Below are 26,522 nucleotides of genomic sequence, written 5' to 3'. Positions count from 1 at the left end.
ATAACAGCTTACCATCAATGATGTCCTTCTATGTCAGTTTCCCACCAAGACACCTTAAAGTATTGGGCAGGGATTTATTTGACCTTTAGTTCAACCACATAAAGTATTTAAGATGTCACTGAAAAATACTGTTGATTTTAACAACTGTTGAGAGGGAAATATACATTCTCTTCATTATTCCTACAAAGATATATAAAGATAGGAAATACTTGAAATTGTAATGTGATTTTGAAATACACAAAGACGTATAAATTGTGAAATGCTCATTTGCATGCCTGCCTTATGTTTTTCAGTAAAATTGAAATTAAAGTTATGTTCTTGATTGGATTAATGTTTTTCCTGGCTCTTTGTGTTTTGAATAAACAAATAGGTAGTAGATTCAAATATAAGGAGTCTGATTCAAGCTAAATAAAATTTAAGGTAATAGTAATTATTCAGTAACCCCAAGTAGAAATGTGGATTCATCAATACTTTAGGTTTTCTTTTGAAGCCTATTGTCTATCTAGACACCAAATACTGGCAGTTTTAACTTTTAAAAAACTTTGATTCCTATTATCACTGCCATATTTTAGACACATGCTCATCATTGCCCACATGACAGTAGTCCCCACTTATCCACGGTTTTGATTTCGACAGTTCAGTTTCTTGTGGTCAACCACAGTCCAAAAATAATAAATGGAAATTTCCAGAAATAAGTAATAAATTTTGAATAATTTTTGTTAGAATATATTGTTCTAATTGTTTTATTATTGCTGTTAATCTCTTGTTGTGTCTAATTTACAAATTAAACTTTAGCATAGGTATGTACGTATAGGACAAAACATGGTATATATAAGGTTCAGCACTGTCGAAAGTTTCAGGCACCCACTGAGGGTTTTGGAACAGATCCCCCAAGGATAAAAGGGAACTATTGTATTATAGTAGACTCTAAACTGATCACCTTGCTTTTTATTTTGAATCTATCCACTGCTACCAGAGTTCTTATTCTGGAGTACGATTCTGATCATGTGATTTTTATTATGTGATAAAAATAATGATTCCTCATAACACACAAAATGAAATTTGTGTCACTTCGTGTGCTCTGAGTTTTGGTTCTCTAAGAATGGAAATTTGCTCCCTAAAATGCCTACCTTTTTTCTTTCCTCCTTTTCTCACTATTTGGTTTTATTACTTATTTTTTCCCTCTGATGTAGACATTCCTGGCTCTTTTGCTTTTATTTTGTTTTGTTTTCAGAATTTGATTAGTGCTTTCTTCTCTTTTATAGTGATATTTGCCTCACTGTTCTGTAAGATCTTTTAGATTAGCAGTTGTATTAGTGATGGCATTACTATCATTGTTTTAAAGAAAGTATCTGAATAATAATATATGCCATTGTTATATGAATGGCAAAATTTAAAAAAAAATTTTTTTCTTAGTTGTTTGTTGATGGACTTTTATTATTCTATTTATTTATTTTTTACGTGGTGCTGCGGATCGAACCCAGTGCCTCACATAGGTTAGGTAAACGCTCTACCACTGAACTACAACCCTAACCCTGACAGTAAGAATTTAACACATGTAATGTCTGATCCTCACAACAACATTATGAGGTAGTGCTATTATGATTATCATTTCTATTTTACAGAGGAAACTAAGAGATTTTAATAACATTTCCAGGGTCTTACTGTTAAGAAGTGGCTGGATGGAATTCAAAGGGCCTCTTTCTATACTGCACTAAAAAGACCCATGTTTTACCCTTTCTGAAGATTGCTTGCATTCTAACAGGATAGCCTCAGTGAAATGGATATATAATTGTGGGAATTTAGAAATCACTAAATGGATTGAGGAAGACTTTTTTTTTTCCTTTTGAGTGGAAGATGTCTTCACACCCCAGAAATGAAAACACATTGTTAACTACTCCTTTTAAGCACCATCAAGTGTCTTTATTAAACTTTTGTTTCCATGATTTGGTTAATAAGAAAGGATAAAGATACATATGTTTTAAACAGTGTTATTGGTGTATAATTAATGTATAACAAATTACACATTCTTAAAGCATGCAGTTTGGTAAGTTTTGACCTATGTTTACAACCTAAATCATCACCACAATCAAAATAATTAACATATCTCTCATCCCCAAACTTTCCCATCTATCCCATACCTCCATTTTAGGCAGCTAGTGATCTGCTTTCTTTCATTAAAGTTTACATAGTCTAGAGTTAGCTATAAATGGAATTATACCATATGTGCTCTTTTGGTCCAGCTTTGTTCATTCGGCATAATTATTTTAAGAGTCAGTCATATAATTATGTGTATTAGTAATTCATCCTGTGGGTGCAAACTTCGAAAAATATTGCTTAAGAAAATAAATAATTATTTTTTTTCTCCTCCAGTGTGTCTTATATTTTAGAAAAAATTTAGATGGGATTGATTAGATTGAAAATTCTTTTGAGCTGAAGTCTCTTCTGGGGCTTGTTTTGGTATACTATGTACAAGTCCTTCAACATTCCAAACTTACATATACTTCTGCAAGAATTTAAATAATTTTCATTTTTAGGAAGTGAACTTTACATCTACTTCCAAGAATCCAATGTTAAACCAAACAGTTAAATACATTTTACTCTCTTGGGAAGTATAATGTACTGCTGAATACTATCATCTTCATCATTCCGGGGCATCTTGGGGAAAACCTTTCTTTCTGCTTGATCTCATGTGGAAAGTGAATATTACTGAAGTGGTTATTTTAGAACTTGATACTGGCATTATCTGTGGATATTAAGCAATAAAGCATTAATTAATCAATTGATTTGAATGACTTGTGTTAATACTACATATGAGCTCAGTTTGGGAAAAATAAAGATGTATTTCCCAATCAACCTTGGATAATTACATTTCAACCTTGTTATTTAATATCAGAAGGGAAAATCTTTGTTTTAGTATGCTGTTTAAAAAAAAACACACACAAGATTGTTAGAAATCTATTATGTTCCTATTGTAATCTCACTGAACCCTTCCCTTTTTAAATTTTCAGGTGGATATAACCCATATATAAAGATAATTGAACAACCCCGGCAGAGGGGAATGCGTTTTAGATACAAATGTGAAGGGCGATCAGCTGGCAGCATTCCAGGGGAGCGCAGCACTGACAATAACCGAACATACCCATCTATCCAGGTAACAGATCCTTCTCTGTCTTTCTCACTTTTAGTTGATTCATAATTTAGCTATTGCAGTTATATTAAAGGCTCATTTTCTTAATCACCTCCATAGTCTTTCTTTATTCCCTTTTTTCTTTTTATTTAATCTGCAGTAGATAGATGCTAGGGTCATTTCTTAAATATATTACAGTCTTCCCTGATCTAAGTGGGAGAGTCACAGTGCTTAGTATACATTGTCAGTTTTTGGATTATGATCCCTTTCATGAATCACAAAGCATTTAATGAGGAAAAAGTATTCTGTACATGTAGAGGTGAGGAAAATTACTGTGTAGATGAAACACAGATTAGAACTGAATCAGAATTCCTCCTGCAATGTCTTAGTCTAGGGGTTAGAAAAGAAGAACATTTTTTTTCTCCTTTTTCCTTATCTTTATTGCCTGCATCTGATACTGTGTCATTGGCATAATTTAAAATAGTGTAACTTTTAAAATATGGCTTTTTTCATATTAGCTTAAATTTCAAGATAGCTCAGTTGGTAGAGTGCTCGCCTCGCAAGCACAAGGCCTGGGTTCAATCCCCAGCACCGCACAAAAAAAAAAAAAAGTAGTTTTTGATTAAAAATGATGATAAATATACCCTATTTACATTTATAAGATATATTATGTTCATAGTTTATTTCTATAATTATAGTTCACTTGCCTTTTAATTTTTTTTATCCTTTAAATGCCGGTCTAAGAGCTTAAGAGCACACTGGGCCCAGAAGCACATGCTATAGTCTCAGCTACTTGGAATACTGAGAAGAGGATCACTTGAATCTTGAAGACCAGTCTGATCAAAACAGCAAGCTCTCATTTTTAAAAAAATTAAAAAAAAAAAAACCTAATAGAAAGTGAATTTTGAAAAGTGGTATTTAATCTTTCATCAACAGATCTTAATTCACTGTTTTGGGGAGGGGGTACCCAGGATTGACACAGGGTCACTCAACTAGTGAACCACATCCCCATACATATTTTGTATATTATTTAGAGACAGGGTCTCACTAGTTGCTCAGTGCCTCACTTTTGCTGAGGTTGGCTTTGAACTCGAGATCCTCCTGCCTCAGCCTCCTGAGCTGCTGGGATTACAGGTGTACACCATCGCACCTAGATTAATTCACTATTTTATAACTACACTACTTATAGAGTTTATTCTGTTGAATTTAAAGAGAATTTTGTTAAATTATAGAATAAGATAATGACAGAATTTTGTATTAAATTCCAAATTCCTAGAAAAACATAAAAATCATACATACAAATGGTATACCATGTGATGTTCGATACATGTATGCATTGTATGAATTTTAAATCATGTTAAACATCTTTAACTCCTCAAACATTTGCCATTTCTTTATGGCGAAATATTCAAACTTCTTCCTTCTAGCTTTTAAAATACACAGTATATTATTGTTACTGATAGTCACTATACTGTGCAGTATTACACCAGAGCTTCCATCCAGCTGTACCAAATTCCTAATTTTAAGTCACATTTTTGGTACAGTATGGATTTGGTTTATCTAAATCCTTTCATTTAAATGTTAAAGGTAAAACATAATAAGTAAATTTTAAAAATTCTATTATCCAATCCTTTGAGTCATTTTTTTCTTCTCCATAATTCTACTTATTCCTTATGTCTCTAAAATATTTCTATGATTTGTATCCTTACCATTCCAGTAGGTCGTAAACACTTTATTCCTTCAGTTCTATCTTCTGTAAGCCTGTCCTACAGTTTTGCGTGGTTACCTCTCTTTTACCCAGAAAGGCAACAGATACTTCATGGTTACATGGTTCATAATTCAAATTATGTTTAAATTCAGATTTATGGATTTTAGTGACCTCTACCTGGTAAGCACTCCCCTTAACTACCTTGCTCAATTATAATAGGCTGGTTTTTATATTCCCTGCTTGTTTTTGCAAATTTGCTAGCTTTAAAAGCAAAAGTTAGTTCCTATACATCTCGTAATGTCCTCCTGCCTCTCCCATGCTTCCCTCTCCTTTGTACTATGAGTGTTCTAGATGTACTGTCTGTGTGAAATTTCATATTGTTAAACTTAACTTGCTTTACTGCTTATTATACAAGGAACACTTGAGATATGCTTACTGATTAACAGTTATTTTTGTGAAATGAAATGTTGCATATTAAGTAAAATTATATTTGTGTGCTATCATTTTTCAGTGTGGTTTAAATGTATGTTTAAATGTGTGTTTTCAAATGTATGTTTATGGTACATCTAAGATAAGGCATTTAGTGGCCTAACATTTTAGGGTTCCCTCATGTCCTTTGATAAAAATTATGGCATAATTTTACTTGTTTTAAAAGGAAATAAATAGTCAGATGATATGATCAGTTGAAATTAGGGCAGAGAATAATTTGTCCAGCAGCTGAGAGGTAAGTTCTTTCCTACTTTCTCTGGAAAATTTGATCTCTACTGCAGTTTCTGGTCAGTTGAACTTTATTTATCCAGTGCTAACTACATGATATAAATTGAACTGTCATTTACTAAATCAGTATTAATGAGATATATTTATGAATCATATATTTAATCCCCCCTTTTTCAGATTATGAACTATTATGGAAAAGGAAAAGTAAGAATTACATTAGTAACAAAAAATGACCCATATAAACCTCATCCTCATGATTTAGTTGGAAAAGACTGCAGAGATGGCTACTATGAAGCAGAATTTGGTCAAGAACGCAGGCCTTTATTGTAAGTACATAGTCACAAACATCTTTAGAAATAGGATAAGCATAGGATGTTCTGCTTCTATCCATGACCATCTGTTACTTTTTAGCAGAATAATTTCTCATACTATTTACCATGTGTGCATTTAAATTTTCTTACTCTTTGCATTAGAACTACACTTTCATTCTTCATTAGAACACACAGAGCATGATGGTTAGTAGGAATACTTCTTTATATTACTAAAGGTGAAAATAAACTTTATGCTGTGATTTTTCTGTTTTAACAAATCCTAAAATTTTTATTCTATTTTCATGTAGTTAACTTTAAAAAAAATTGCTACACATGAGAAAATCAGTTAGAAAACTAAAATTTATTCAGATAGTGGCGAATTATAAAATTTTAACATACAACAAGTTCTAAAATAAAAAAGTTATGTAGCTCATATGTTGACAAAGCTACCAGAAGATGAGCCTATTCAGCAAGTTAGTACAAGTTAATAAAAAGCTTTCTGATAGGCAATTTAACAACTACATAGCAAAAGCCTAAAAAATATGAATGCACCTTGAGCCAGCAATTCTACTTCTAAGAATTTATCCTCAAGAAACTATTAAGCATCTTAAAACATTTAGCTGTTATGATGTTTATTATAGCTTTGTAATGGCAAAAAGTTGTAAATAAGAAAGGATACTAGTTAAATAAAATAGTACATCCATGTAGTGTACTTGTGAATAGCTATAAAGCTAACATTGCAGATGTCTGTTGATACATAAAGATATTCATAATAGGCTACATAAATAAAATAGATTTTAAAATAAGATATGAAGACTAGTCTTATTTTTGCTTAAAAAAGTTTATACATATACATGGTAGTATGTATACTCAGGTATTAATAGTTATTATGTTTGGATGGGTAGGACTGTGGGGTTTCATTTTTTTTTAACTTGTTCATTTTTGTAATGAGCATGTATTGCTCTTGAGAAAAATGAAAATAATTACAACAAAAATATTAGTATTTTTCTTACATATTAGTAATAACTATTCAGAAAAAATATTTTTAAATGTCCCTTTTATTAATAACAACAACACAAAACAAAATGTCCAGTAATATACACTTGGCAAGAAATAAATCCTGTCTGTATTATTTGACTTTCCAATAGCATTTTAAACTTTTGACTACTCCTGTCTTGCAATATTCTCTTTTCTTGATGTCTAAGAGAACAAACTTGTTTTACTTCCTTCTTTTTTAGGTATTCCTTCTTTCTTATTATAGGCAGTTGAATTTTTGAACTACTTCATTTATCCCAATAATAACCTTTGTGGTTGCCCAATCTTTATCCCCATTCTGGGATCCCATTAACTATTACCTATTATGTTTAGAATTATATTTAACATGAAAAACATACATACTATTTTCATGTTAATATGTTTCATGAAACAAGGAATCTACAAAACTGATCCCTTCAGGAGATTGTGATCTCAGTTTTTTCTGTTGTGATGTTAATTGGCATTTTATTATAAAGAAGAATCTTCCTTCTTTCCCTTCCCCATTTAAAATGTATCACTGTCAACTTATATTCTTGAATTCTTATACTCATTGTTTTATAGACCATTAGTGGCATTATTTTTATTTTCAAATTGACATAGATTTGATCAATACAAACCCTTTCAGACTGTCTCCTGTATCCTTTCATTATATCCCCATGTTTCTTCATGCACTTCTTCACCTTCTGATACAACAGTGTGTTCAAGACTTGCACTTTTCTTGATCCTCAGCTTATATCATCGATTTTTTCCAAGGATCCCTAGTCCTTTTCACTATGGAATGGTATTTAGTCTGATTGCTTTTAATGTTCTTTTAAATATCTCAAAAGTACCCCTAATAGAAAGTGCCCCAAACCATGATCTTAACCATGATCACAGCTCTTTTTCCTCAAAATTGTTCTTTCAATGTTTCTTGTCTTAGTGGTTGCTATAAAACCCCCAAACATAGGTGTTATTCCTGATATCCTTCACACACGTGTGAATCATTAAGATACCTCCTAAATAGCTCTTGAATCTATCCATGTCACCTAGTAAACTTTATTACACCCCACCATATTACCTGAACAGTTTTAAATTGGAGTTGCTGGAATAGCCTTATGCCTAGTAGTCTTGCATCAACTCTTTTTTTGATCTCTTTCTTTCAGTTTTTTTCCACTTTGACCAGAGAGATCTTTTAAAATACAAATTGAATAGTTGTTTCCCTGCTTAAGACATTTTAATGGTTTTCTGTGGCTCTTGAATAGGGATAACATTCCTTCTGTGCCTTACGAGCTCCCATGGTCCACTTGTATTTCTAGCCTTCTCCCTAATCTTTACACTTTAATCACAAAAGCCTTCCTTTAGTTTCCTCTGCTCACAGGATTCTTCTGCAGAGGCCATTGCATGGAAGTCTGTTTCCTCTCCTCTTCCCCTAGTTTAGTTCTATTCATATTAAGAATCACTTCCTACAGGGAGCCTGTTTGCCCACCTTGACTTGATTGACTCTCTTATCATAGGCTTCCATAAATCATGTGTATCACCTTCATAAAACTTGTCGTGATTTCAGTTTAGCATTTTTTGTGTGATTATTTAATAGCTATCAGATTATTCAGATTAAAAGTTAGCAGACTTTTTCTATAAAAAGCTAAATAGTAAAGATTTTAGGCTTTGCAGGCCCTATGGTCAAAATTGCAACTATTCAACTCTGCTGTTGCAGCATGAAAGCAGCTGCAAATGATAAATGAATGAATAAGTATGCCTGTATTCTGCTACAAACCTAATTTATAAAAACAGGCAGTATGCTGGATTTGGCCCAGGAGTTATAGTTTGCCAACCTCTGTATTCCACTGTAAACTCCATGAAGGGAGAATTGTATATCCCCATTTACCTTCCAGAGTTTTTAGTGGATAGTGGGAACTTCAAAACTTGTTGAATGTGAATGAACAAATGAATACTTGATTCAGATAATCTTTATAATCCTTGGTTTCTGCATGTTAGAATTTTCCTTTCCTTTTCTTATTCTTTTGCAGTGCTGGGGATCAAACTCAGTGCCTTGCACATACTTAGAAAGTGCTCTACACCCTCCACCTTCAGAATTTCAAAAATCCTCATTACTTTTAATATTCTTAGCAATCATTCAGATGAAACAAAATAAGTAGTATATAAGTATATTAGATGAATTCTTTTAAGATCTTTTGCCAATGAAAAATTAAGAACCAAACTAAGAGTGTTTCACAGTAAAGGACTACTTTTGAGGAAGAGGATTGTAGTTTGTAGGAAGAGGATTTCAAGAAAGAATTAAGAATTCATAATTTATGTTTTAGTATTAGAAGGAGAGGAAGGAAATGTTAATGATATTTTAGGTTCTAACAATCTCAAGTCTGAATGTGTAGAGCATGAGCATAAGACAGTAGAAGCATGGAGAGAGAAACAAGGCAGCCTCTGGTTGCAAGTGCCATATGAAGTTCAAATAAATGGTAATGTTACTATAATTGAGTTTTGCTTCCTTATTCACACCCACCCAACTTTAATGATGTCATGGTTTTTCCATGTGGGAACAAGTATGACTGAGTGGTGGTGGGGGAGTTCCCCCACCATCATCTGTACTACATATATGCAAATTAGTAATATTTGTAGCTATAGAGAAGTTTTCCATAAATGACATTTTGAAACTTTTGTTAAATATTGTTGTTAGTATTAAATCTCTTTCTAATAAAACACATTTCAATACTTTCTTTTTTTTTTTTTTTTTTTCAATACTTTACAATAACCTCATGTAATATGGCACAGAACATATTCCACTGCTACTGGCTATGGAATGCAAAAATCAAATTCTGGCAGGGCTAGGCAGGCAGCATAAATGAGTAGAGCTGATTGTGTTTAGGAGGACTGGTAGGCATTGCAGCAAACTGGAAATCCCTGCATCAGTTGGGCCACCGATGCTCAGCCCGTACCATTTTTTCTGTGTTAAACCTCTAAAATAGTCAAGAGAATTCAGAATTCCAGATGTTCATATGCAGTTACTTGATTTTAAATGTAGGCACCACTCCTACACTTAAAACATAAACATACCTATGGACTTGAGGCTGTGGGTATCTTTTTTTTTTTTTAAGTTGTAAACGGACATAATACCTTTTATTTTATTTATTTATGTGGTGCTGAGGATCTAACCCATTGCCTCATGCATGCCACGCAACACTCTACCACCAAGCCACAACCCCAGCCCTGTGCGCATCTTTTTATACCTTTTGCTTTATATGATCAAATGTACAGATTTTGCTGATTTGATCCTGAATTTGGGAGGTCAATTTTTGCTTTTGATCATGAATTTGGGAGGTCAATTTTTGCTTTTTGGTGTTGCTTTCCTGTTAATCTGTGTCTACTGTGGTATATTTGACATAGCCATATTGGTAAGCTATAATTATAACGTGTAAAAATGCTATAGTTCTCTGTATACATTTTTCTTGTAGCAGTTCTTTTAGAAATATAACCTCACTTTTTTATTCTCTCATTTTTATCATAGCAATTGGAAATACAGTTCATGCTTTAGTATCTCCATCCAACAAAATGCGGTCTCCTCAGTGTGGGATATATGCTTGGTTTCTGTAGTTTCCTTTTAACTAGAATGTAGTTTTGAAAGTTTAATTTTTTTCCTCCTAGTTTTCAAAATTTGGGTATTCGATGTGTTAAGAAAAAAGAAGTAAAAGAAGCCATTATTTCAAGAATAAGTTCAGGAATTAATCCTTTCAATGGTAAGTGTCATTTCAGTTATCAATGGAGAGTGTCATTGTTTTCTGTAAGAAAACTGGTTCTCTTTAAATGTGGCCTTCCTTATGCTACTCTTCCAACAGACAATATGCATTCTCTTTTGTGAATGTTTAATAGGTGCTGTGGTTATAAAGTATTGTAGTGCATTTAATTCAAGGGCATAGTCAACATCTAAACTTAATCCCAAGTGTAGAAGTAGTAGTACTTAAACAATAGAAGCCCACAAAATATTTTCATAGTGTATTTGTTTATATGCCTAGAAATTTACTGTTCAGTGGCCTTTATTTGGGGATAACATTTATTAAACATTTATACTTATGGCATTATCTGGTTATGGCTCCTGGTACTTTTTAACACTCTATATTGTTTGACTAGGTAAATGACTGTTGAACTAGATGCTGGCATTCTAGTCATCTGGCATGGTAGTCATCTTTCTGGGCAAGGTAGCCCATGCCAGCAGCTCAGGAGGCTGAGGCAGGAGGATTTCAAGTTCAAAACCAGCCTCAGCAAAAAAGCAACTCAGTGAGACACCCTTTCTCCAAATAAAATACAAAATGTGGCTCAGTGGTTGAGTACCTCTGAGTTCAATCCCCGGTCCCCAAAAAAAACTAATAATGGTAGTCTTCTTTCTAACATGTTCTGCAACTACTTAAATAGGCACTGAATGACTGAAATTTATGAAAAATCGATATATTTGTCATATTTAAGACATGCTTATATTGTTGGTTTGTTTTTCCTGAATGTCTAAAAGTAATTTAAAGGAAATAATGATAATTTAAGGAATTGCTTACAGACAGGTACTGTTTTTATGAACTGTAGGATGTGCATCTCTTTCTTCTAGGTCTTTAATTTTCATACTATTTAATATAAAGCCGAAAGCAAAAGCCCCCTACCTCTCCCTCTGTGTCACTTGGCAGAAGGAGGTGACTATTAAGTTTGATGTATATTTTTCTAGAATTTCCTTTATACATGTATAGTCATATATAAAGGTGTATATTTTTAAAGATGTATATTTTTATGTAAAGGGAGTCATGCTGTGTTTCATATTGTACTGAGTTTTTTCTACTCAGGATTGTATCTTAAACATCTTGACAGATCTATTTTATTTTTTTTAACAAATTATTTTTTTGTTTGAAAGGACTATACTTTGTTTATCTAGTAATTTTAATGAACTTCTAGATTGTTTTCATTTCATTTAGAAGCTCCATCAAATATGCACTTTCAATTCTTATGTGAATATTCCCTTAGCATAAAATTTTCAGAAGTGGTAAATTTCTGGGTCAGGAGGTTGCTCACTTAAAGCTTCAATTCAATGTCAAATTTAAAAACCAGACTTTTAAATTAAAGAGTCCATTCAAGTCTACATGTAGTGTAAAACAGGGAGATTATTAATAATTAGCTATCACTTATTAAGGACTTAGGGAATAAATCTCACAAACTTTATGTATACTTTTATTGAATCATTGAAGCAACATTGCTTTATAGAAGAGAAAACCAAAGTTTTGGTCATATAACCATCCCAAGTCATGCAGAAACATATCTGTCACTTCTGTGGAAGGTTTTTGTTTGTTCATTAGCAGTTCAGAACCAGTCATGATATAACATTCAGATAACACTTAAGGTAATTTCTGTTATACAGTTAAGTGTTTTACATATTTTACTTCATTTAATTCTTGTAACAACCTATAAGATAGGTGCTAGTCATATCTCCATTGTGTAAATAAGAAAATGGAGGCAGAGAAAAACTAAATTATTCGTTCAAGGTCATATAACTGATGAGTGGTAAAGGCAGAATTTGAATACAGATAGCCTGGCTCCAAGGTATATGGTCTTAACAACTCTGCCATGCTGTCTAGATGAATATAGATTTGGGAAAGGAACAGTCCTGCAGTTGATCCCTCATAGTATTTATGTTTTCTGTTTAGATTTTTTAAAATTGTTGTTTATGTAGTGTTAGGGAACTAACCCAGAGCCTTGCAACATGACAGGCAAGTGCTCTACCTCCAAGCTACAACCCCAGCTAGTTTTTGTTTTAACATCGATTCCTTTCTCCAGCCCCTTTGCCACTTCCATTGTTTAGGAACTCATCATCTCATAATTTGAGTTGTAGCAGTTTTTCCCCATTCAAATACTTCTGAAACAGGTCTTTAGAATAATATTTCTGATACAAGTCTTATAATGACTTCTTATATAGTTTAAAAACTGACCACTACATTCAAAGTCACCTAAATATAGCCCTGACACCTTTTCTAGCTTCTCTGCAACTACTTCTCTTCATGAACCCTTAACAACTCCAGAAAAACTATTTGTTTTGGTTACCTACTTTGACTGTCTCAATCCAGTCTCTCCACTGACATTGTAGGAATGTAAACTTGCATCATTTTTAACCTTGACTATTGTTGACAACCTCTAGACTTGTGTTCTCACCTTTATCCTTGATATCCCCTTTCAAAAAATCCTCCTAAAACCACTATGATCATTTCAGAACTCTGCTTATCATCCTTCAGTGCATCTTCTGCAATGGTTCTAAACTTGAATATGCACAAGAATCCCATAATACTTGTTTAAAATGTAGATTCTAGGCCTGGTGTGGGTCCTGGGAATTTGCATTTTAAAAGCACATTTAGTTCAGTGTTTCTATTTTGTGACCCACAGTAAGCAATAGATTTTATTTCTCCACTCTCAATACATATACATACAAACACACCACACCTTTACTGCAGTACCCTTAATACAAGCATTATACCCTCCACTCTGTTCTGCTTCCTTCCTCTTTCCCTCCTTCTCTTTCTTCCTTCCTATCTATGCCTGCCTGTCTTCCTTGTCTGCCTGCCTTCTCTCCTTCCTTCCAGAAATGGCTTATCCAGTTTACTAAACTAATTTCAGTAGGTCCTAAATTACAATTGGAAAATCTCTGCTCCTAGGTGATTCTGTTGTAGGTAAACCATGACCACATTTTGAGAAACGAATCTTCTTGCTGCACCTTTTCAAGCATGACATTCAAAACCCTTCATGATTCCATGCTTGTTTTCCATTCCGCCTTTTACCTTCTACTTCCTGCCCTTTTTTTCCCTACCACTGATTGTACATATGTATATTTTGGCTTTGCCATTCTGAACTGTTTGTTCTATTGGAAGAGCCATGTTCTTTCTCGCTACTGAACTTTTTTTTTTTTTTTCTTTTTCTTTGATTATTTTTTTTTTATTGTAAACAAATGGGATACACATTGTTTCTCTGTACATGGACTAAAGGCATACCATTTGTGTAATCATAAATTTACATAGGGTAATGTTGTTTGATTCATTCTGGTTTTTTTTTTCCCTTCTCCCCACCTCTCCCACCCCTCTTTTCCCTCTATACAGTCCTTCCTTCCTCCATTCTTGCCCCGCTCCCTAACCCTAACTCTAACCCTAACACTAACCCTGCCCACCCCCCATTATGTGTCATCATCCACTTATCAGTGAGATCATTCGTCCTTTGGTTTTTTGAGATTGGCTTATCTCACTTAGCATGATATTCTCCAATTTCATCCATTTGCCTGCAAATGCCATAATTTTATCATTCTTTATGGCTGAGTAAAATTCCATTGTATATATATACCACGGTTTCTTCATCCATTTATCAATTGAAGGGCATCTAGGTTGGTTCCACAATCTGGTTATTGTGAATTGAGCAGCTATGAACATTGATGTGGCTGTATCTCTGTAGTATGCTGATTTTAAGTCCTTTGGGTATAGGCCAAGGAGTGGGATAGCTGGGTCAAATGGTGGTTCCATTCCAAGTTTTCTAAGGAATCTCCACACTGCTTTCCAGAGCGGCTGCACTAATTTGCAGCCCCACCAGCAATGTATGAGTGTACCTTTCTCCCCACATCCTCGCCAACACCTGTTGTTGCTTGTATTCTTGATAATCGCCATTCTAATTGGGGTGAGATGGAATCTTAGGGTGGTTTTGATTTACATTTCTCTTATTACTAGAGATGTTGAACATTTTTTCATATGTTTGTTGATTGCTTGTAGATCTTCTTCTGTGAAGTGTCTGTTCATTTCCTTAGCCCATTTGTTGATTGGGTTATTTGCATTCTTGGTGTAGAGGTTTTTGAGTTCTTTATAGATTCTGGAGATTAGTGCTCTATCTGAAGTATGATTGGCGAAGATTTTCTCCCACTCTGTAGGCTCTTTCTTCACATTGCTGATAGTTTCCTTTGCTGAGAGAAAGCTTTTTAGTTTGAATCTATCCCAGTTATTGATTCTTGCTTTTATTTCTTGTCTCGCAACTGAACTTTTACATTTTACACATGTAGTTGCCTTGTATGGAATGCCTGATTTGCTTGATAACTTCCTGTTCAGCCTTCTCTTTTTTCTTTCTTTTTTTTTTTTTTTTTGGTACCGGGGATTAAACTCAGGGGCACTGGACCACTGAGCCACATCCCTAGCCCTGTTTTGTATTTTATTTAGAAACTGAGTCTCACTGAGTTAATGCCTCGATTTTTTGCTGAGGCTGACTTTGAAGTCAAGATCCTCCTACCTCAGCCTCATGAGCCGCTGGCATTATAGGCGTGTGCCACAGTGCCTGACTCAGCCTTCATATTTCTTTCTTGCAACTGAACTTTTATACATGCAGTTCCCTTGTATGGAATGCCTGGTTTGCTTGATGAATTCTTCTGCTCAGCCTTCATATTTAAATTTAAGTATCACTTCCTCTTAAGCTTTTCCTTCCCTTCACTGACAGAGCTAAATATTCCCTGTTTTCCCAAAGTTTCTTGTATATATTTATAAGTGGTTTGCTGTGACTTTGTTTATGTTTCTCCTTAACTAAATGATGAAACTCTTCTGTATATTTCTCCTATACCTGTTCTAATGTCTGGCACATGTAGTAACTTAATTAAAATTCGTTGAAAGACTAAATAAACGAATGAATGAACATGACTTGTTTGGACTTGTCTACCCAAAATCTTCAAGTTGTTTTTCTTACCTGAAAACCCCTGAAAATCTTTAGTTCTTTTAGGCCCAATTAATTAGTTGGCTAATTATATTGTTTGCTCAGCAGATCCAGTGTAATTCCAAACAATCTCTTCTTTTGCCTTCCCTTCTTTTTTTTTTTTTTCCAGAATGCCAGCCCCAGCACATGCTAGGCAAGTGCTCTACCGCTGAGCTGCACCCTCCCATATCTTGACCCTCTGATTCTTCATGATCTTGTTAGTCTCTGATGCCTTTAAAAGAATTTCGTTTAATATTTTGTCTGCCTTTTTTGGTTCTTACAGTGGAGTTGGTCCCAATTGCATGTCATCTGCCATTACCCAAGCTAGAATCTCTTTTGTTAGCTTTTACTTAATAGTTTTCTTCAGCAGCTTATAAGATATCTAAATGATTGTTCAACAAATTTTCAGTCACTCATTGAGGAAATATATAATACCCATTGTATGAAAATCACTATGTTCTCTGTCTAGTGAAAATATAAGGATGCACCAAACACCCTTTCTGACTTCATGGAACTTTGTCAAATAGGATAAAAGAGCATGCACAAATGATTATAGTGTAAGAAAAAACTTTAACTGCATGAAAAAACTATAGGCCAAGTGCTCTTCTGATTTAGAAAGTTGGATACTCCTTCCATTCTAGAGAATGAGGTTATACTTTATAGAAAGAAGCTCTGAGCTGTCAGCCTCACACCAGATCCTATGTTGGGTAAAAACAAGTATTACTCATGATTTCTGTCAGTTGTTTTAACCCATTTTGTGCAGAGATGAAAGTAATTTTGATGCAATGATAACTGTATTTCCACATATTGAGTAAATTTCAAAGCAAAATTGTATAGTGATCTTTGGAGACATAGGTATGATTTCTTCCCTTTGATAGAACTGGCATATGTTTAAAATTTTCTAAATTTTGTTTTGTTTTAATTTGTATATAGCATTTAAAATATTTTAAGTAAACTTATTGATATATAAGATCTACTTAAATATATTCTCCCATGTAACCTCAAAATAAGGGACTTCTCCATCATCCCCCCAAATATCCTTCATCCCTCTCTCAGTTTCCTCTCCAGCCTCTGCCCCAACTACTAATCTGCTTTCTCTCACCATACATTAATTGTTTCTACAGTTTAATGCAAATGGAACCCTACAGTCTATGTTCTTTCTTGTCTAGTTCTTTTTGCTTGGCATGGTGTTTTTGAAGTACATCCAAGTTGGGGCATATGTCCACAGTTTGTTCCTTTTTATTGCTGAGCATTACTCTATTGTATGATTTATGCCAGAGTTTATCCCTTCATATAGATTTGCTTTTAAACTTTTCAGGAGCACCTACCTACTCAGTGTGTGTGTGTGTGTATTGATTACTCATCTTTGAAGTTGAGAGACATTGAGATATTGAACTCTAAATTTACAATGCTATAACACTTGATTTTGAAAAAGGAGACCTCTTACTGCCTCCCTAATGATGCCAGAAGAGTATGCTGCTATAATACAGGTGTCGGCATCATAGCATTTTTTAAATATATATATATATATATATATATATATATATATATGTGTGTGTGTGTGTGTGTGTGTGTGTGTGTGTTTTTGTTGTTTTAGTTTTAGGTGGACACAATACCTTTATTTTATTTTTATGTGGTGCTGAGGATCAAGCCCAGGGCCTCATGCACTACCACTGAGCCACAATCCCAGCCCCGGCATCATAGCATTTTGACCTTTGAGTTGTACAACTGTGTTCTTGTAGACTCAAATGCTAGGCTTGAGAAGGATGATACTGAGACAAATTTAAATGTTGTGATAATTACTGAGACTGTGTGAGTGCCATCAAATTAAAACATTACAAAATTGTTTTCATTAGTCATTGCCTGTAGTACTAAGGAATTTGGTTAACTGCTTTTTCAAACTTAGTATTTTACATTTTAATATTTTATAAGTTTTTTAAAAATCTAAAATTTATAAAATTTAATATGTATATTAATGCTTTAAAAATATGGCTGTATTATTTATGATTTGCTATAGCTTATGGTATTCTTTGAAAATGTAGTAATATTTTTTGTTGGAATGGAGTTTCTTTTCAAACATCAATATAACAAACTGTGCTTACATTTTATTCTGTCATAAGGTTTATTTTTTTTTTCAGAACTGCCAAGTTTTTCATTTGTTTTTTTTAAAGCAAACTTAATTTGCACATGAAGTATCTTGTAGAAACTACCTATATTACATCGTATGTTACATCATCTGGTATCTTCTTGGTACTTCATCCCTAAAATGTAGATCTAAATTTTAGTAGATATTCTTATGTATGTCATTTTTATGTGGACTGTAAGTAAAATTTTCTAGTAGAGTTTTAATTTTTTTTTTTTTTTTTGGTGGTGCTGGGGATGTGAACCCAGGGCCTTGTGCTTGCAAGGCAAGCACTCTACCAACTGAGCTATATCCCCAGCCCTAGAGTTTTAATTTTTAAAAGCATAAGCTCTGGATTCAATGATCTGAGTTCAGATTTCCACCCTACCACTTCCTAGCTGTGAAACTTTGGACAAGTAATTTTATCTTTTTAAAATCAGCTCTTCATCCGTAAAACTAAGGAAATAATTCCTGGAAGATTTAGAAGATAATTTAGGCTGAAACAAATACAGATTTGTTGAATGAATATCTCTTGTCTGTTGTGTATAACTTGCATCCATTTTTTTTAAATCAGTTTGTTATTAATGTCATTTTGGGGTTCTTAAGTCTCAGCTTGCTAGAATAGTTACTTCCTGAAAAGGCTATAATTTATTAGATACTATTAGATAGTTACTACTCGATAATAATAAAAGGCATTCTTTTTTTTTTTTTTTTTTTTTTAATAAAAGGCATTCTTGAGATTGGTTGCATTCTATGTTTGTTAGTACAGATTTGGTAGCCTTCAAGGTTATTGGATAGAATGGATGGGGATTAAGACCTAATAGGATTTTAGCTTTATATGACTATTCTGCATTCTAAAAATCATGTCTATACTTCTTCAGTCCCTGAACAACAGCTGCTTGATATTGAAGACTGTGATCTCAATGTTGTGAGACTGTGTTTTCAAGTTTTCCTCCCTGATGAACTTGGTAATTTGACAACAGCTCTTCCTCCTGTTGTCTCTAACCCCATTTATGATAACCGTAAGTGCTTTATTTGTTTGTATTTGTAGTCTTTGCTTGGTTTTTAATACTAGTTTAATTAAAAAAATTTTTTTTGGTATTTGGGAAAACAGTATTTTCATGATAAGAAAAATTCAAACACTGTAGAAATACATATCACAAAGAGAGTAAATATCTCGTAATTTTAATCCTCCAAAGATAATCACTGTCCTCAGATGCATATTTTACGTTTCTTCTTTCTACCAACAAATACATCATCATCAGTCATTCACACAATAATAGTTTTAAAAAAATCATCACAGATCTTAAAAACAATTTTTTCTTAGCAATTTATCTTGAACCTCTTTTCCTCTTGGTTACATTATTCTTTTCAATAGTTATATATTTCATTATATGCCTATATTGTAATTTTATTAAATCATCCTTTTATGGGACATTTGAATTTTTTTCCTTCTCATTTTGCCCTAATAAATTTTATTGCGATAAATATCCTTGTATGTGGAATATCTTGTGCAAATATTACTCTGACATAAATCTACAGAAGTAGAAATGTTGACGAGTCCCAGAGTAAAAGATACAGAAATTTATCATTTGAAGACTGACACTGCCCTCCAAAATATTTTAGCTGCACACACACACAAAATATTTATTTACCAATGGTGTTTTACCATACCTGTTTTGCATGTAGGTTAGTGAGATAGAGCTGTAAATGTAGATCATAGCATCCTTATCATAGAAAGCAGTGAATGCCAGGGAGGACTGTTTAGTCATATTGACCAGATAAAAGAAAACATGGAAATTGTATTGCCCTACGGATAGGGATATGATTTAAGATTAATCTAGCTGTGCAGTGGCACACACCAATAATCTTAGTAACTTAACAAGACTCTCAACAACTTAGCGAGACCCTGTTTCAAGATAAAAAATAAGAAGGACTAGGGATATAGCTCAGTGGTAAAAGCACCCATGGGTTCAGTGCCCAGTACCAGAAAAAAAAAAAAAAAAATTAATCTGGTAACAGTGTGTGGGATAGATTGGAAGAATCAGAATTTAGAAGCAGGGAGAAAATGTCATTGCCTAGAAATGAGTCATACAGCTCTAAACCAGATTATTTAAGCAGTTAAAAAAGAAAGTGACAGATGTGGATGATTAATGTATTTAAATGTCTTTTCTCTGTACATTATAACTTTTATCTATTTTGTAAATGATTTCCCTAAAACCTTTCCCCTTACAACAGGACAAAGTGTATTATTAAAGTAGAAACCCATTTTTAAAAAATCCTTTATATTTAGGTGCCCCAAATACTGCAGAATTAAGGATTTGTCGTGTAAACAAGAACTGTGGAAGTGTCAGGGGAGGAGATGAAATATTTCTACTTTGTGACAAAGTTCAGAAAGGTATTTATTTTGTTTGTCTTAATGAATTCAGAGTGTATTTTAAATTAATCGATATAGTTTACTTTGTTTTTCCATTGTTTTATTCCTTTGACTTATTTACTAGATGACATAGAAGTTCGTTTTGTGTTGAACGATTGGGAAGCAAAAGGTAACTTTTCACAAGCTGATGTACACCGTCAAGTAGCCATTGTTTTCAAGACTCCTCCATATTGCAAAGCTATTACTGAACCAGTAACAGTAAAAATGCAGCTGCGGAGACCTTCTGACCAGGAAGTTAGTGAATCTATGGATTTTAGGTATCTGCCGGATGAAAAAGGTATGATGCTTTGGTGGTATTGGTTTATATATGTCTTAAAGTTGATCCTGCTACATGGATGACACGTTCAGTCATTATGTGTTTTCATAATTTATATTTTTTTTCTGAACATTTTTCATTTTTTTTCCTTATGCTCTTTGCATCTCTTTCTTAGGAAGGTTTGATTAATATGGAATAATTTCACATCATCTAAATTATTTATTAACATTTCTGTTTTAGCCAGGCATGGTGGCCCATGCCTATAATCCTAATGATTTGGGAGGCTGAGGCAAGTTGTAGACCAGCCTCAGCAAATTAGCGAGGCTTTAAGTAACTTAGTGAGACCCCATCTCAAAATATAAGAAAAATTGCTGGGGATATGGCTTAGTGGTAAAGTGCCCTTTAGTTCAATCCTCTGTACAAAAAAAAAAAAAAGGACTTGGGATATAGCTCAGTGATAAAGAGCTCATGGGTTCAATCCCCAGTACCAAAACAAAAAACAAAAGAATTATTTTATTTTGGAGTATCTATTTTTGTCCTTAGTGTGCCCTTTTTATAGATGGAAAATTTGCCACTTAGAAAGTGTTTGCTGTTTTGGTCCTTATCAGACCTTTCATTAATTGATATTGACTTACAGGTATTATAATGTACTTATTAAATCCATATGTCTTTACATATAATAGATATAAAATGTACATTTAAAGCATATTCTATATACTAATAAAGCACCTATTTGTTTATTAATGGAGAGGAAATATAATTCCTTGATGATTCACCTGGTTTCTTTTTAATCAGATACTTATGGCAATAAATCAAAGAAACAAAAAACAACTCTACTGTTCCAGAAACTGTGGCAGGATTGTGGTAAGAATATTTTGTATGATTCATATTTAAATAGATTATTATTTGCTTTATTCAGTTTTTAAAGTTTTAATTGATAAATTATTTTTCAAATTACATTTAATAATGGAAAAACTTTATCATAACAGTCAGTTTTCCTGAGAGAACAAGACCTGGTCCAGTAGGGTCAATTGAAGAAGGAAGATTCATCAAAAAAGGTATTTTATCCCCTGTGGAAAATTCCTTGCACAATGTATTGGAATTCCATTTTTAAGGATAAATGTTTCTTTGATATTTTCCTCTCCCATAAATTTTTTCAAGCTTTCAACATTGAATGGATTCAGCTCTGCTTCTGTAGATTGCATTGGAAACTGAGAAAATACATTTTGTTCATACTGTAGTAATTTTCTTAACTATAGTGTGTCATGAAGAAATGGTTTAGGTCTGGCTATCACGTTTCTTATAAGTAAAGTTTTATTGAAACACAGCCATGCTCATTTGATGACATATGATGACAGCTGCCTTCCCTCCTCCACCCTGCCAGTGCTGAGCTCAGATACCCAGGGCCTCATTTATGCCAGGCAAGTGGTCTATCACTGCGATAACATTTCCAGTCACAGCTGCCTTTTCTTTTTCTTTCTTCTTTTCTTTTTTCTTTTTTTTTTTTTTAACTATAGCAACAGAAACTGAATTATTTTAGCAGAGGCTGTATAGCTCACAAAACACAAAATACTGTCTGTCCCTTTAGAGAAAAAAAATTTGACAACTCCTTGGTTTCTATAACTAGAAGTCTTTTCTTCTCTTACATCTTTATGTTAACACTTTTCCTGGTTTAGTATATACAACATTTGTATAATATGTAAGTAAATATAGAAATTTTTTTCTTAATTTTTTTTCTGACTGGGGATTTTCTACTACTTGAGGGTCATATCTTAATGTATCTTAAGTTATATATAGTTTTTAGCCATCCCTAATGAGTGTTTTCTCCATCCCTCCATTTTCTCCTAAAAGTAGAGAGGTATGAAATGGTTTGGTTGTTGATTCCTGTTAAGTGAAATTCCAGTATTTATCTTTCACTTTAAAAAAATACATGTATAGGACTGGATTTTCAATTTAAATGAACTAAAATTATATATGCCAAAATAACTTTAAAAATTCATCTTAAGGGGCTGGAGTTGTGGCTCAGTGAGAGTGCTTGCCTAGTATGTGTGAGGCACTGGGTTTGATTCTCAGCACCACATATAAATAAATAAAATAAAGGTCTATTGACAACTAAAAATATATTTTTAAAAAATTCATCTTAAATGCATTTATTAACTTACATGTTACAGAATTCATTTGGACTTGTGTAATAATTTTAGTGCTTTGAAAAACATTTTATTTGAAATGTTAAATCAGTTCTCTTGCAATTTCTCTGTAACAATGTATTTTTGCAATTTTAATTTTGCAATAATGACTTTTATAATTTTGTTCATTTTAATTTTGTGAAATACATTTTCCCCCCACAGAATCAAACTTGTTTTCTCATAGTACAGTTTTGGCAGAAATGCCCAGATCTTCAGGAGTTTCTAGTCAAGGAGAATCCTACTATTCTTCACCTGTGCCCATCTCCAGTGGATTGTCACATCATGCTTCAGCCATATCTGCAATGGTACCTCAGCCTCCTTCAAGCTGGTCATCGATGGCCCACCCTACCTCACGCTCAGTCAATACAAATCCATTGAGTAGTTTTTCAACAGGGACACTTTCCACTAATTCTCAAGGCATCTCATCATTCCTGGACATGCCTATTGGTGATGTAAATGCTTCTAATGCTTGCATTTATAACAATACTGATGACATAGGCAGAATGGAATCATCATCCATATCACCAGCTGACTTATATGGTATTTCTGATGCCAACATGCTGCCTAATTGCCCTGTGAATATGATGACAACCAGCACTGATAACATGGGGGAAACTGATAACCCAAGACTTGTGAGCATGAATCTTGAAAACCCCTCATGTAATTCAGTGTTAGATCCAAGAGACTTGAGGCAGCTCCATCAGATGTCCTCTTCCAGTATGTCAGCAGGCACCAGTTCTGGTACTGTTTTTGTTTCACAATCAGATGCATTTGAGCGATCTGACTTCAGTTGTGCAGATAACAACCTGATAAATGAATCAGGACCATCAAATGGTACTAATCCAAACAATCATAATTTTGTTCAAAATAGTCAGTATTCAAGCATTGGCACAATGCAAAATGAACAATTGAATGACTCCTTTGCATATGATTTTTTTTAAGTATGTATTTCTTTTATGACATTCTTAATGTATTCTTAAATGAACTAACTAATATTTGCTTTCAAGCAAATTTAAGGTAAAACCTGTAATGACTGTGTCATTGGAAAAATATATTCTTGATTATTTTGATGCCCATGGGCCAAAGTGACCCCTATGGGGTTTTCTGAGACTTCTTGGAGTTTCTTAGATTTATATGTACATCAAAACTTCTTTAAAATGTTAAATTGGAGAAGGCAGTTGAAGTAAGCTTTCAAGGTATGGGAGGTTTTCTACCTTTTATAACATTTACATCCATATCTTCAAAGTGGCTTTCAATTTTAGTTTTACGCCCATATTTTCAAGAGGAAGAAGTTTCCTTGGACCTTTTTTTTTCTTAGGTGTCTTCATTCCCTGTGATCTCATTAAACTGCCTATTTGATAGCTTTATCTATAAATTAATTAAAGCTCAAACTCAACATATCCAAACCTGAATTCTTGATTTTTCCCTCCCAGACTTGCTTCTCCTTCAGTCTTCCCCAACTCAGTAAATGGCAATGCCATGCTTCTGGTTGCTCAGGCCAAAAACCTTGAAGTCATCCTTTATCTTTTTTTCTTTGATCTCCCATATCTGATCATCAGCAAATCCAGTAGGCCTTGCCTTCAAGATATGTCCAACACTGTCTTTTGACCTCTACTATTAGCACCCTGTTCCTAGCTGTCCTCGTCACTTAACCTGGATTAAAGCTGTAACCTCCAAAACCTTCCTTACATCCTTGATGTAGCCAGAGTAATTACTTTTAAAACATGTCAAATCATATTTGCTCAAAACCATCCAGCTGGTCTCCATCTCAGAGTAAGGGTCATAGTGCTTAAAATTAGCAGGCCTAGGCACCCTTTCCTACCCCATGTATTATCATTTCCCCCTCCTCATGCAGCTTCAAGCACTCTGACCTTAATGCTCCTCCTCAGAGCACCAGGTACATCCCTGCCTGATACACTTTGTACTTGGTATTACTTGGTATTACTCTGCCTTAAATGTTCTCTCACTATAACTGTGATTACTGAGCATTTGTTCACTATTTGTTTCCTTTACTGGTATATAAGCTCCAGGAGGAAAGAAATTTTTGTGTTTTGTTTACTGTTGAATCTCCAGTTTGTAGAACAGTCTGCCTCACATTAAGCACTCAGTAAATATTTATTGAACATTTAGTGTATTATTAATAGAACTTTTGTTTTTTGAAAGAAATAGCTTTAATTACTAGATTTTTATAGTTTTTACATTTTGTTTGATGTTACATTGGTTTTTATTTAGAATCATTCAAGTCCAGTGTTAATAATGATATTCCAAATTGTTTAAAAGCAAAATAATCCCAGTGGCAAAATGGTGGCAGAATTTGGCCATTAATCTCAATTGTGATGGAATTATCATTATGCTAGGTAATATATTAAAGATCTAGTTTATCTTACAGGTAGGACCTACCCTAAATATTAAACATATTCTCATCTAGAAATTGCATCATTTCACTTGTACAAAGTACAATCAAACAAGTTTACATAAATTAGTTTATTACATCAAAATGGGGTATGTGTGAATGCCATGTAAATAAAAATTCTCGATTGACTATTACTGGAAGTTAGCCAGAAGAGCAAGATAAGACTAGGGTCAGAATAGTCCAGAAAGCAAAATAAAAAAAATGAGAAACACACAAATACCATTACTATCTCTCAAGTTTTGATTTCAAAAGAAAATATCTGTCATATGAAATTCAAAAATCATAAGCACTTAATATAGTTTTAGTAGAAAAAGAAAAACCTTAAGGTACAATTTTTTTTTTTTTTTTCTGCTCAGAATATGAACCCAGGGTATCTCCAGATGGTGATTGGTAAGTGGTGAGTTTTTTTAAAAATACAGAATCTTAATAATTTTGTATTAGCACTGATGATTTTAAATACTTAACTGTTAGGTCAGTGAATTTTAACTAAGCATTGAGTTGTTTTGCAGCTTTTCCCACTATAAACTGAATTAGGGACTGTCATATCTGTGTTTAGAGCATTTCAGTTTTTCATTTTTCAGGTGCTAGTTACTGACAATAGAATTTATAACTTAAAATACATTTGGCTACAAGTTTTTTCTTTATCTCTAAATGTGTCTGGACTTTGACTTTAGCTTTGACTTTTAGTTTAGTGCTCTTCCTATCTAACCTCCATTTGTTGCATTCAATCCCTCCTCCTCCTTTAGCTCCCATCTCATTTCCAGTATCATGTCACCATTTAGTTCTTCCTTTCTTTGTGTAAACATGGCAGATGTTTTCTCCAGCCTAAAAAAGACCAAAACAAGCAAAAACCAACAACAGCAAAAACCTTTCCTACCATGCTCCTTCCTTCCCTTCCTATCTTGATTTCAAAAGTGCTTGCCTCTTCATTTCCTCACTTCTGTCCTTCCTTGTTTATCAGTCTGTCTTTTGCTCCTACTGTTTTCTGTGATATACTGGGAAAGGTGACCAGAGACTAACCCCATTGTCAAAATCTAGTGTCTTTTTTATCAGTCATTATTCTGCTTGCCCTTTTTACAACCTACCTATTGACCACCCTGCTATGGATACTCCTGTGGCATTCCTGTGGTAGACAGGATTTCTGAGGTCTGTTTTTCCTTTAGAGCTCCAACCCTAGTCTTCAGTTGGTGCTGGTTTTTCCCCCTGTGCAATCTTAGTGCCCATAGCTTCAGCTTTGTAACTACCTGAATGTACTTACAAACTGGTGTCTCCTCTGCTTTCCTTAATGGCATTACCATTTACCCTGTTACCAAAGATTTATTATTATCTTTGTCATATCATATTTAATTGAGTTCCTCTGAATATGCTATTGATGAAATCGTTTTCAATTGTTAAAACTACTTTTTATTGTACAGAATGTTTACCTTTGTAATATCTTTGTATACAGTGATTTTTTTCTTGATAAATAAATGAAAAAATTCTA

The 26,522-nt window shown here is 33.6% G+C and overlaps 1 protein-coding gene across 2 annotated transcripts in view; it reads left to right on the top strand.

The window, feature by feature from the left end:
* The window catches only part of Rel (REL proto-oncogene, NF-kB subunit), a 32,691-nt gene extending 6,169 nt beyond the window's left edge, over positions 1–26,522 (top strand). The window contains exons 2-10 of one of the 2 annotated variants that reach the window (XM_047523400.1): positions 3,012–3,154; positions 5,733–5,881; positions 10,538–10,629; positions 18,629–18,769; positions 20,041–20,145; positions 20,249–20,461; positions 21,236–21,304; positions 21,430–21,498; positions 22,816–26,522. In XM_047523400.1, the coding sequence (XP_047379356.1) occupies positions 3,012–3,154; positions 5,733–5,881; positions 10,538–10,629; positions 18,629–18,769; positions 20,041–20,145; positions 20,249–20,461; positions 21,236–21,304; positions 21,430–21,498; positions 22,816–23,567 (1,733 nt within the window). In that variant the 3' untranslated portion in view covers positions 23,568–26,522. Of the gene's footprint in view, positions 1–3,011; positions 3,155–5,732; positions 5,882–10,537; positions 10,630–18,628; positions 18,770–20,040; positions 20,146–20,248; positions 20,462–21,235; positions 21,305–21,429; positions 21,499–22,788 lie in introns of both variants that reach the window. The other variant, XM_047523399.1, reaches the window with a different exon arrangement.

Source organism: Sciurus carolinensis, chromosome 13 (assembly GCF_902686445.1).
Source record: "Sciurus carolinensis chromosome 13, mSciCar1.2, whole genome shotgun sequence".
NCBI classification, from domain to species: domain Eukaryota; kingdom Metazoa; phylum Chordata; class Mammalia; order Rodentia; family Sciuridae; genus Sciurus; species Sciurus carolinensis.
The sequence above is the reverse complement of the archived record's forward strand: the minus strand, read 5'-3'. Positions and strand labels throughout refer to the sequence as shown.